Source organism: Ascochyta rabiei, chromosome 9 (genome assembly GCF_004011695.2).
Source record: "Ascochyta rabiei chromosome 9, complete sequence".
NCBI lineage: Eukaryota > Fungi > Ascomycota > Dothideomycetes > Pleosporales > Didymellaceae > Ascochyta > Ascochyta rabiei.
In genome coordinates, this window is record NC_082413.1 from 1,549,819 (window position 1) to 1,561,558 (window position 11,740).

The 11,740-nt window shown below is 50.6% G+C and overlaps 4 protein-coding genes across 4 annotated transcripts, besides 3 other annotated features; 1 reads left to right on the top strand and 3 right to left on the bottom strand.

The window, feature by feature from the left end:
- Window positions 1-2,872: part of a mobile genetic element that runs on past the window's edge.
- Window positions 811-1,787, top strand: EKO05_0006031 (uncharacterized protein; the record flags this gene model as incomplete). Its single annotated transcript, XM_038939691.1, has 3 exons — window positions 811-820; window positions 876-1,445; window positions 1,498-1,787. The coding sequence occupies 3 exons, from the start codon at window positions 811-813 to the stop codon at window positions 1,785-1,787; spliced, it is 870 nt and encodes a 289-aa protein (XP_038799038.1).
- A 386-nt stretch (window positions 2,873-3,258) lies between the features above and the next one.
- Window positions 3,259-4,105: a mobile genetic element.
- Window positions 4,106-4,802: 697 nt separating this feature from the next.
- EKO05_0006032 (Choline dehydrogenase) lies at window positions 4,803-6,659 on the bottom strand (the record flags this gene model as incomplete). The annotated part of the gene is made up of 1 exon (XM_038945902.1): window positions 4,803-6,659. One exon carries the CDS (start codon window positions 6,657-6,659, stop codon window positions 4,803-4,805), a length of 1,857 nt encoding a protein of 618 aa, XP_038799039.1.
- Window positions 6,660-7,909: 1,250 nt separating this feature from the next.
- EKO05_0006033 (uncharacterized protein) lies at window positions 7,910-9,064 on the bottom strand (the record flags this gene model as incomplete). The annotated part of the gene is made up of 1 exon (XM_038945903.1): window positions 7,910-9,064. One exon carries the CDS (start codon window positions 9,062-9,064, stop codon window positions 7,910-7,912), a length of 1,155 nt encoding a protein of 384 aa, XP_038799040.1.
- A 1,532-nt stretch (window positions 9,065-10,596) lies between these two features.
- Window positions 10,597-11,598, bottom strand: EKO05_0006034 (uncharacterized protein; the record flags this gene model as incomplete). Its single annotated transcript, XM_059636722.1, has 2 exons — window positions 10,597-11,207; window positions 11,253-11,598. 2 exons carry the CDS (start codon window positions 11,596-11,598, stop codon window positions 10,597-10,599), a joined length of 957 nt encoding a protein of 318 aa, XP_059492705.1.
- A 114-nt stretch (window positions 11,599-11,712) lies between these two features.
- Window positions 11,713-11,740: part of a tandem repeat that runs on past the window's edge.

Sequence of the window (11,740 nt, forward strand, 5' to 3'; positions counted from 1 at the left end):
CCTGCATCGCGCGACGCGCAGTCCTGTCTGCTTATGCTTCCCACCTGATTTGCCGAGCTGGAGTGGTCTGGAGTTTACGATGATACACTTTTGCTGTGTTCATATTCCGCGATCCTCCCAAGGCTGTGAAGCTTACAGAGCGCTGCCCCGCCACCCACATCTGGGGGGCCAGAAGGCGTTACTTTGTCGCAGCATTGTAACGCCGACATCCACCAATGTTCTGTTGGCGTGAGCTTTCTTGCAGTCTGACTGTAGCTTGACCCAATCATACTACAGCTTCTTTCTCTGCATTTCTTCCCTCTTGCGAATATTCTCTCCAATACAACATTTTAGGGCCGTGATTGCTGATGCTACAGCTCCAATAAGCACAAAAATTACATCGCTTATGAACAGATGCAGCTGCGCTTCGAAGGTTTCATACCATCTTCTCTGCTCGTGCGTGTTTACGACACCCGGTAGTATGACATGTTGCTGTCGACATCAACCTCGCTGATTGGTCTATCCTGAGGGAGTTTCCGACCCTGTGAGCATCGCCAAAGCCAGCCGTCGCGCCAACGCACCCCAGCTTTATTACGTTCGCAATCCCTGACTGCTCCTCGTCAGCGCCGTCACTGTCAATAATCACTCTCCTCTCCTGGCTGCTTGCCCACAGAAGTGCCACTTGCCATTTTTGGCTGCCTGCGCTACTAATATCCTAGGGTGTACCGACTGTGAAAGTCTCAATTGAAGTCATTCTAGAGAGCTTACATATATGTACATTCGAAGCCGAAGACTCTTTCTCCTCGAACCGAAACCGATTTTCAGACCGGTATGGCACAGGGTATGAAGGTGAACTTCCCTCCGCGCGTATAACATACTAACTCTTCTTTGTGCAGCCACCCTCGAAGATTCCGTGAGTAGAGAACAGGCGCCCTCGGTCGCTTTCATCATTGCTCGCAACGGCGATCCCCTTACGCTGGCACTCCGTCACGAGGAAGAGCTCAGTAGCAACGATGTGTTGCAGCTCAGTCGAGCTTTTTCTTCAGTGTCGACATCAATAGGGTTTTCTCCTACCACCGTGTTTAGCTCCTGCGAACCCTCGATTGCTACCAAACCCACCTCATACGGCACAAACTACCCGGCAAACAAGCGTAACGGCGAAGGCAAGACGGACATCACGTACGCGGCATCGCTATCTGCAACGTATGGTTCAGAGTTTGATGGGGTGTTGGAGCATGATGATGTCCGCCACACTGCACTTCTTGGTGTGGGAGCATGGTCATCTAGCCCCCAGGCCCATGATCAATGTCTCCGGAGACTTGAGAACACAAGACCCCGAATATCGAGGTTTCTACCTGGCCGCGTCAAGAAGCCCCTGATCGTTATTCACCAGTCTCATCAGGCTGCAGCTTCGGCTTGCCACGAAGAACTGAGTACAGTCGCTGCACCTGCACGAGCTGAAGCAGGTACTTTGCCTTGAACCTATCACGTTGTCTTACTAGTCTCACTGCCTGCTAGGTCGAACGTGTCCTCGTCATCGCATACCTCAACAGCATTATGCACTACTTGGAATAGTCGGTCTCATGGTCCTGACTATTATTTGGAGTATACTGAGTGTTTACTGCATGGACAAAGCGAACATGCCGTTGATCAGACGCACCATTTTCGCAGCCACATTGCTCATGGCACTCGAGACCGTTGCCACGATGCTTGTAGCGCGACGGACTCTGTTGGAATCCTTACTTCTTGGTCTCTTTTCGCTGATCGCTGGCTTTGAGTTATTGTTGCACCTTGACCAACTGATCTGACAACTTCGAAATATTTGATTGAGGGGTTGTCTCTGTCCTACCAGCTCCTTTGTCTGGCAAACAGCCGGAAACACTGGCATCGTGATGATCTTCAAACTGAAATTTCATATTCTAGCCATGTGCTTTACTTCTTAGGATGGGTTCATGCGCGTGAAACAGGGTTAGATATAGAGCGGAACGCAACTCATCGAATTCGAATCTGCAATTATGGATATGTCTTGCGTGTGGCAATGACGCACCGAGCGTGGATACAGCAACCTGATTACGAATCGTTTATTGAAGAAAAGTCTTCCAGCGACACTTTGTGTAACGTCCCCAATGCCTGCAAGCCTGATTCAGCCACAAATGTGACAACGCTGGCTGCGCAGGCTTTCGTTTCGCGACACCAGCACGTCTGTACGGTAGACTGCGACCGTGCACCGAAACCAAGCTCATGAGCACCCTGGAGCACAGCCCGAGTGAATATTCTTCCTGGAGGCTGAAACGGGGTTGTCCACACTGCAGTTGCAGATGGTAGTGGCCTGTGTAGGTCATCCGCTAGTTCCGCGGCTGCAATCACAATACACTGCAGCACCGCGCATCTGCCAAGTTCAGTTAGGACGCACTGCTTGGGTGCCGCCTAGTCTCATTGACAGCTGCTGCTCGCGTTCGCAAGAGCCTGCAGGAAGTGACCATCCACGATATTACGCCTAGACGTTGAGACAGTGGATAACGTAGTCAGGTAGCTCAAAGCTCATCTTGCGATTGCACCAATCCCTTCAGCCAATCTGGTGCATTGGCCTTGATCGTGCTTGATCTTGTGCAACGCCGGTCTCCTCGGCTGCAGACGCTGCGTGCTGTGTCACACAGCACTGATAATGCAGGCATGCCGTCAGATTGTGCTACCTGAGTTCCTGGGCTTACCATTACTTGATTGAGTCTTGGATTGTTGCGCAGGACAACTTCTGCAAGGCCTGTGGGAGCACCACGCAGATTTGCATTGTGAACACCATCATCGTGGTGTTCACAAGCAAGAGCAGCCCACGCTTCCAGAAGACAAACCTGACGAGTAATGGGAGTCTAGGCTGGATGTAAAGTGGTAAAGATAGTCACAGCCTTCGGTTTACTAGTCCATGGATCACTCGCGCAAAAAGGCGTTTCAAGTTCACCAGAAAACAGGCGAAACGGCCCGTGCCTTGCTAGTGAACGGAGAACAGCGAAAGTGGCGAACCACAAATTCACTGCCAGACGCTGCTAGGATCATATTGTCGCATATCGCGGCTGTTGACACACAGTTCAACCAAAGCAATCGTTCGCCATAGTTTGAGAGTGGTAAGAGCTGTGCACGTACACCTTTTGATGAGCCGATCAACATGCAACGGCCGACCCGGAGTCAAGATCGTGGTTGATAGACAAAGACGACGAGGAGAATGCAGGGGGTAGATAGACTGCATACCGGCATTGTCTGTGCCCAAAATCTTCGTGGAGAAGACCAGGTTCCCAGTCGCCAGGTACAGGTGCCTGGCAGCATGTGCGGGGTTCAAGCCTACCGGTAGGATTGTTTCATTCAGGAACGCCATATACAGCCTCTCACGGTGGCACTTTGCATCCCCCCAGCAATTCAACTGGCTGTCAGCTTGCCAAAAAGCAGGTAAGAAGGCAAGGCATGCAAATTCTCGCTGCCCGTGCAGAAGCTGCTTGCAGGTGCAGATAACATGTACGACCTCGCTGCAAGCAAGCCAGGTACGACAGAGACCCGCAGCAAAGATGAATCTCTCTCATCCAATGAGGCTCTCCTCGCCCTAGGATGCATGCTTGAGCAGTGTAGTGGACTGAAGATCGCCTGCGACGAACACCGTCACTGCGCTCTGCTGTATGTTAAGAGTTCCGTGCTTTCGAGGACCGGTCAACGCCAGCATCATACTTGTGCGCCTGCAGCCCACAGCTTGGGCCGCGTTCTGCCCATACTGTAAGTAACTGTACCTTTGATTCGATGTTTTCATGGTCTTTTGCTAAGGCTATGCTGCAGCGCTCGTAATGGTTGTGACGAGAAGAACTAATTACTGCATCGTTTCCAGATCGTGGGAATGTCCTAGCGCTGGCAACGGAAAACTGCGCTGACCACTAGAGGTGCAAATGCCTTGGGTCAGAGGCTCGTGCAGTGCGTTACTAACGACGCATCATAATTCGGATGTACATATATGATTGTTAGATGTCATTTAGCGGGCAGAACTGATACTAAATGATAACACCCTGCTCATCACCATTATTATCGCACACCATATGTGTTCTGGAGGGCTTCAAATACCAATATCTGCTATATACGACAGTAGGAAAGAGTTTCCTTCGATCTCGCTGCTCTCAGTAACAACATCGACTACCATTCTTTGGAAACGAACTCGTAGCATAGAGCTACCACGGGCATGGCTCGCGTCCGTAAGTACCACCCTAGCCCGCGCCACAGGTTTTGCCACTGCCACGCTCAACCCTCCGCGGTTCGCGCGCCCTCCAAAAACTGTCCCACGAAATAAAAAATTCGGCATCCTTCATCTAGCCCACGTGCTGACAGCAAGGAGCACGCTCATCTGAGTTGAGGCCGCCCCGACGCTCTCTCGGCCACATTGGCATTCCCAATCGTGGCGACGCTCTCGCTGTACATGTTCGCTGGGCAAGAGTACAATGTTACCTGCTTCACCGAGGAAGACACGCCAGAGTACCGTCGTCGGTTCGCGCAGTTACGGATGCACTCGAGGAGCACGACTATACTTTGCAAGCGCACCACATAGACCCCTTCACCAGTTTCAATACGGATCTGTTTAGTGTCGGTGGCCAGTTCGATTGAACGTTTGATGTGATGATGAGTCTTGAACGATACCCAGGTACCGGGTACGGCAAGCGAAGTACAGGGGCCAATAGGCAAAGTTGGATACGTCATGCTTTTCTGTGAACTACAAATAGCTTGACGACTCTAATTTTATCTTATGGTATCTTCAGTCTCTGTTCTAATCTGCAGTTGCGCTTGTTGGCATCGTCGAATTACGATTCTCCAGCGAAGTAGTCATTCAATACGTCTTCAACCAACTTCTCCGCGTGCGCATAAGTCACACCCTGAGTGTGGCCCGGAGGAGTAAATGGAAAGCTTGACGAGTCGATAACCCTCAGTCGTTGCACACCAAATACTCTCGCTTTCGAGTCAACAACGGCCATAGGATTATCCTGCTTGCCCATTGCGCAAGACGAAGAACCGTGGTGGATCGGAGCAATTTGTCCCAGGATGTAGTCCAATAATTCGGCGTCCGTTGTAACGTTTTTTCCAGGCATGTATTCTTCCTGGTTGCGGATGTCATCTGGCACGGCCTGCCATGCCTGTCTGGCTCTGCGGTACGCTTCGATTGCAACTTCTTGATCGGCCTTCTCACGTAGCCACCCAGGGTCAATAATTGGTGGATCCATGTTGTCCGCAGATTGAATGGTCATGTTTCCTCTGCTAGATGTCGCAATCAGAATAGAATCCATCACGCCGTATTGTGTCGATGCGCCTGACGAAGCCAACACGCGACTCGAGCTAGTGAATGTGTTTTCGATCAGTGGCCAGTCTGCAGGAAATGCAGAGAGCTCTTGTCGTGTACTCTCGCTAAAGTTTGAGCGATCTGAAATAATCTGCCAGCCGCCAACGTCGACATCAATGTTCGTCAGGGGCCCACTTCCGTTCGAGAGAAGTTGTGCTTGAGCACTTGCCATCGGGCCTGGTTGCTGCCAATATGTGAACCCAGGAACAGAGATCTCGTGTATTGGCCCGCCGATATTGGTACTGTCCCATACATTTTGGCCGACTCCCGGAAGGTCTTTCACAATTTCGATACCAAACTTATCCAACGTCGCCTTTGGCCCGATGCCAGAAACCATAAGCAGTTGAGGCGAATGCCAGACTCCCGCGGATACGATAACTTCCTTACGCGCCGAGATAGTGAAGGGCCTCATGCCATAGGTCGTCACGTTCACGGCAGTCGCAGTGTCATTCTCGAAGATGATGTTCCTCACTTGGGCGTTGATGAAGGCCGTCAACCCTGGTCGTCCGAAAGCCTCCGCCAGGAAAGAGCTCTCTGCCGAGCTGCGAAGGCCTGTCTGGGCATTGATTGTAAACTGAAACCAGCCGAAGCCGTCCAAAATTCCGCTCGCGAAACCAGGTATCTGCTTGAGCCCAATCGCCGAAAAGGCAGCAGCAGCATAGTCCGACAGCGGGTTGATGTAGTTGGGAAAGCTAACGTGGAGTGGCTGGGTGTTGCTCCCGCTGGGCCCGAAAGCACTTGCGTCGTACACCAAGCTTCCATTATTCGCTGTTCTGTTGGCAAAATTGGTCGTAAGCTGCATACTGCGCTCATAGTACTTCGTCATGTTCTCCCAGGTCCATGACTGGTCACCAACATGATCAGCCCAAGCCTTCAGTGATCCCACGGACGGCCGATGGTATATCATCTGGTTCCTGCCACTGCTGCCCCCGAAATTTTTCCCCTGGGCGTAGTGAATACGCTCGCCGTTGATCTGTGGTTCCGTGAAGAGACCCCAGTCAATGAGCGGTTGCCAGTCATCAGGCTCGGCGCCTACCCACTGCTCTGACCAGTACGGGATCTGGCTCCAGTTGCCGTTCGAAAGTTCGTAGAAGCTACCGGCTTCAATGAGAGCGACTGAAGCGTTGGTGTGCTCGGTGAGCCGAGATGCCACCACGCTTCCCGCGAGACCGCCGCCGACGATAACATAGTCATATGTTGCATTCCGCCCAGGAATACCGAAATTTGTTCCGGTGATGCGACCAGGGCCAGAAAACTGTGAAATGATGTTGGCAGAGGAGGTGGAAACCAGCAGCGCCACTATCGTGCATTTCCGTGATGCCATCTTAGATACGCCGGTTGATAGCGTTGAGCGCAGAATCGTTGCAAAGCAATACACTCGTTTTATACTTCCACCAATTCCGATCGGCTATTTTTTTCAGCGCACTACTGCACCGTAGATCTCCTTGTATTTCCAAGACAGAGGTGCTCACATTCGTATCCGGTCAGGCGCAGAGTTAGATGTTGTAGATCATCTATAGCTCGTACGCGGCTGAAGTCAAAACCACCACTTTACGTCACTGATGCCCGAGTCTTGAGGCTCGGAAAGCGCATTTGGTACACATAGCTTTACGGAGATGTTTTCGGTTGATTCCAACTGGGCGACGTGATATTTAGCTGCGAAGCGACCTCCCTTGACATATCGACCTCACAAACATCATTGGGCATTCGGAGCGGCAGCATTGCGTATCTATTGTGAGGAGAAACAAACAATGCATCTCGATGGGAGGACATTCTTGCATCACATCCGGTTGCGGACGCATGGCTTGTTCGGATGCTTACTGTTGACCTACAGTGTGCCTACCTACCTAGATAGACGTTATCTCATACCAACCTTCGGCTTTCTCGGCGTCGCATGAATTTTGTTCGCTCCATCTCATTCTCATGCAAAGATCATGCATCATTTCGATGTAGGTTGACGTAAGATTGCTATGTTCGATACTCGCGCAGTTACTATCAGCTGGCTTTGTTCTTACCGCACTGATTCCTCTTCTTACAACACTATACTGCAACGACATTTCAGATCTATACCCATAGCGTGTTCTCGTTGTTACAAGCGGACTCTCTTCACACCCACCAGAGCTGACTACGTTGAAGCGCCCTGCCAGCTGAATAAGCTCATCGCAATGGGATGACAGATGGGTATATGAATGATTGTATTGCCTACACTATTTCCACATTATACACTGTGAGTGATGGCAATCACCCAACTTTCTTCCAAGCCTCCATGTGATGTATGTAGCTCGCAAGGAGATCTAAGATAGTGTAGTGTGCCTACCGTGAGTAGGCTCCATGTATAGTAGTTGCTTTCCTCTTGTACACCTCGGGACTGAGTTTTTGATTGTTCGATAGAATACGCAGCAACTAGCGACTGTCATCGCAAATATGCTAAGAGTTTCCCAATCATCATTTACCAGCACCTATATAGTCATGTTGCGTGTATGTTTTTTTACACCATCCATGTCTCCTACAAAATCCCTAGATCACAGATAGCTGAGGAACTACGTGGTTACAGCCTAGCGTAGTTAAATCCCTCTAATTTATACCGACCTTGAAATTTCGAGTGTCTTTTTTAAACATCTCTGCAAAAGGATAGTCCGTATAACCTTCCTCTTCTGTCTTTCCTTGAGCGTAAAAAGTACGCCTATCGTACCCGTTCAATGCCTTCCCTTCTTTGATCCTCCACACCAGATCTGGATTCGCAAGAAAGTGCCTTCCGAAAATGAACACTGCTTCGTACTTTCCATACTTTCTATCCGCAGCACCCCAGACGTTCTCCGGCGTGTATCCTCCTGCCAGCAATACCGGCATGTCCTTGCCCCAGATGTCGAGGAGGAAGTCAATCGACTCTGAACTTTCGCAGTCGATGTTGTTGTTCACTCTGCTCTCAATGATGTGAAGATACCCCAGCTTCAACTTCTTCAGCTCTTCAACTAGGTAGGAAAAGGTAGGAACCGGATTGCCCATCAACATGCCCTGGAACGGACTCCAAGGGCTGACCCTGAAGCCAACTTTCTCACCGCCAATTTTATCCGCGCAAGCTTTTGCGACCTCGATGCCGAATCGCGCTCTGTTCTCGATAGACCCGCCCCAGGAGTCGGTGCGCTTGTTACAGTTATCCTGCAGGAATTGATCGACGAGGTATCCATTGGCGCCGTGGATCTCCACCCCATCGAATCCAGCTTTCATTGCATTTGCCGCGGCTTGTGCGAAGTCCTGAACACAAATCTGAATCTCTGACTCGGTCATAGCACGCGGAGTGGGTGTTTGTCCTTCTTTTTCTGTGAAGCCAGACCCGGGCATGGGTACCGCGCTGCTGCTGAGCAGTTCGAACCCATCTTTCTCAAGTTCTCCGGCGTCTGCGGCACGGCCGGGTGCGACGAGCTGGCATATCATGCTGCAATCCCTGGTATGGACGGCATCAGTGATTGCCTTCCAGCCTGCTATTTGTGTCTCATTCCATAGCCCTGGACCGTGTGACATGCCTCCGTGTGCTGGCGAGATGAGAGTTGCTTCAGCGATCAAGAGTGTGCCTGGAACAGAAGCGCGCTGCGTGTAGTATTCTACAGCCAAGGGAAGTTGTATGTGGTTCTCATCTGCACGCAGTCGGGTAAGAGGTGCCATGGCGATGCGGTGCTGGAGGTTCATGGTCCCTACACGGATTTGTGTGAAAAGCTTGGATTCCGGCATATCGTTGTATTGCCTACACAGGGGTTGATCTCCAGAATTGAAGGATATAAATTCTTAGCTTGGACGAATGGTGTAATTGTTCGAGGAATCGAAATCGCTTGCAGAGATGGAGGGCAACTACACAAGGGATTAGGGCGGATACCTGTATGAGATTTGAGTGGGACCATGATGAAATATCTTTTGGTCGAAAACTCTGCGGCAAACTTAGCATTGCTTCACTATCAATGCTGACCAACCTGTATCTTGGCCGAGGTCGTTGTTGTTACTCCTTGAATGGAGATTGAAGGTATCCACGGCTTCGCCGATCGTTCGCCGAAGGTGCGAACTTGAGGGTCAATCTAGAGGACGCAAAACTTACACATAAATGAGCGATGTCAAAGACGAATGATCCTTCGAGGGGAAAGTTAACATGGTACCGTACTTTGGAAGTAGCGTCACAGGAAGAATGAAAGGTCCGAGAGGGAAAGCTGCAATCCAAGTAAACAAACAGAGTCGATTGAGCATATACATATTAGGATGCAGCAGTAGCTAATATGCGATTTGTGCAGGTCATTAGTGGCAAAGGCAAGCGGAAAAATAAGCTAAAAATGTTTTGGACCTTAGATACTCCTGTTCGTAACAAAGGTTTCTAAGGGAGCTGGAGGATGTGCTTTGATATATTCCCGCTATATGCTTAAGGGGAATTGCTGGAGCGCTACATAACTTAGGCTTATCCTGAGAACGCAAGACTTTTATTACTTTACTAGTTGATCCTGTCTTCACAAGTAACGATTAGACTCTGCTAAGACCGTTGGAATTGAACTCAAAGACCGCTTGGAGTACGATGTCTGCACTCCTATTTATGAATCGAAATTCAACCGTTGAAATAATCGCCTTCTGCACCCTAAACGTCTAAAGCCTAATAGGTTTAGAGTTAGGTCCGCTTTGTAGTTAGGTCAGGGTTAGGGTAACAAGTGACACGACCTAACCCCTACCTATTCGCCAGCCTAGCCTAGGCAGAAGGGTAGGTAGAAACAATGCTATAACAGGCGGCGTAGTTAACAGCATAGTTTTGTTAGTTATTAGTAGTTAGCGTGTTGTAAAGCCTGCAGATTAGAATCGAAATGCGCATAACGGTCTTCCTAAAATAGTGCCATGACAGAAAGCGGTCCGGACAGGAGAGCTTGTTTTCATCATCCCATGGTCGTATGTGGAGTGTTACAAAAAATACACATAATATGTCCTGATTTTAAAGTGAGCTTTTAGACGTAATGCAGGTCAGCACGATGGTAGTATCGTGATCCTGTAGTTACAATTGTCAGGACTACTGCAAACTCATTGGCCACGTGAATGCTTCTTCTCTTTTCAATGATTCTCCCTGCGTAGGCCTCGTCCGAATGTGCCTTGTATCGTGTTGTACGAAAAATTGAGATGCGATCGGTATGCCATGCATTCTTTCATTGACCATTCCATGACAGTTAAGAAGATTAATTTGCGGACAGTGAATCGGAGAATGGAGCTAACCTGGTTGGTGGCACAAACTCGAACACCGACTAGTGGGCAGCGTCTGGAAGCTCTTCCCTGTTAATTTCTCCAACGACACTTTTGAGCAGCTCAGGCAGGATTTGAGCCGCGTCTCCCTCGAAGAACCAATCTTGAGGATGCAGACCGCCGGCAGGCGCATCGCTCTTGTCTGTATTTATCACGGCGACCCGTGCACCCTGACGACGGGCTATGTCGACATAGCCGGCAGCAGGGTAGACCTTCGCGCTTGTGCCAATGACCATGATAAGGTCGATGTTGTCTCCAGCATCCACCCATGTGTCTATATCGACCAGGACATCACTTGGTAGCCTCTCGCCGAACCACACGACACCGGGACGCAGCAAACCGCGCTTGCATTTGGGGCACTTGGGGAGGTGATCGTAGTCGAGTTCGGGGATTGCAACGTTCTCGTCCGAGATATCCAACTCTCGAGCCGCGAGGGCTGAGTTGGTGGTGGGGTCCATCTCATCGGTAGGGATGGCCAGAGCTGGGACGATTGGGTCGGTGTAGTTGTTCTTCTCGACGTAGTCACAGAAGAAGTCCGAGCACTTGACATCGAAAAGGGAGCCATGCAGAAGCTTGAGGTTTTCAGCGGGATGATTTGCGCGAGGCGAGAGACCTGCATTGTTAGTGAACATACTCTCAGTCGCAGGGCAGTAGTTACCATCAACGTTCTGGCTCAGCGTGAGAAAGTCCTTCTTCCTCCTGGCCAGCTCGGCGAGGGCGTAGTGGGCAGGGTTCGGCTTCACGCCAAGGGCCATGTGTCGACGATAGCTGTAGAACTGCCATACTAGGCCTGGGTCACGCCCGAATGCTTCTGGTGTTGCTAGTGAGGTGGCATCGTGTGTTCTCCAGAGCCCACCAGCGCCTCTAAATGTGGGTAGCCCGGAGGAGGCTGATAGTCCAGCGCCCAGAAGAGCCAAAATGCGTGTTGATTTGCTCAGGTGCTCCTGAAAGCTTTCGAGGTCCTCCTTAGGAACCACGCTTGGTCTGGCGGTCGTGGCGGCCATTCTGCGGACGATGCGTGAAAGAGACAGGTCGGCGGTCTTATACTGTATATGCAAGGTGGGTGCGTGACTATATGTGACATGTGTGCGCCGGCCCTGTAAGCAGAAATGGGGTAGCAGGCACAGGCACAGACACAGGCACAGG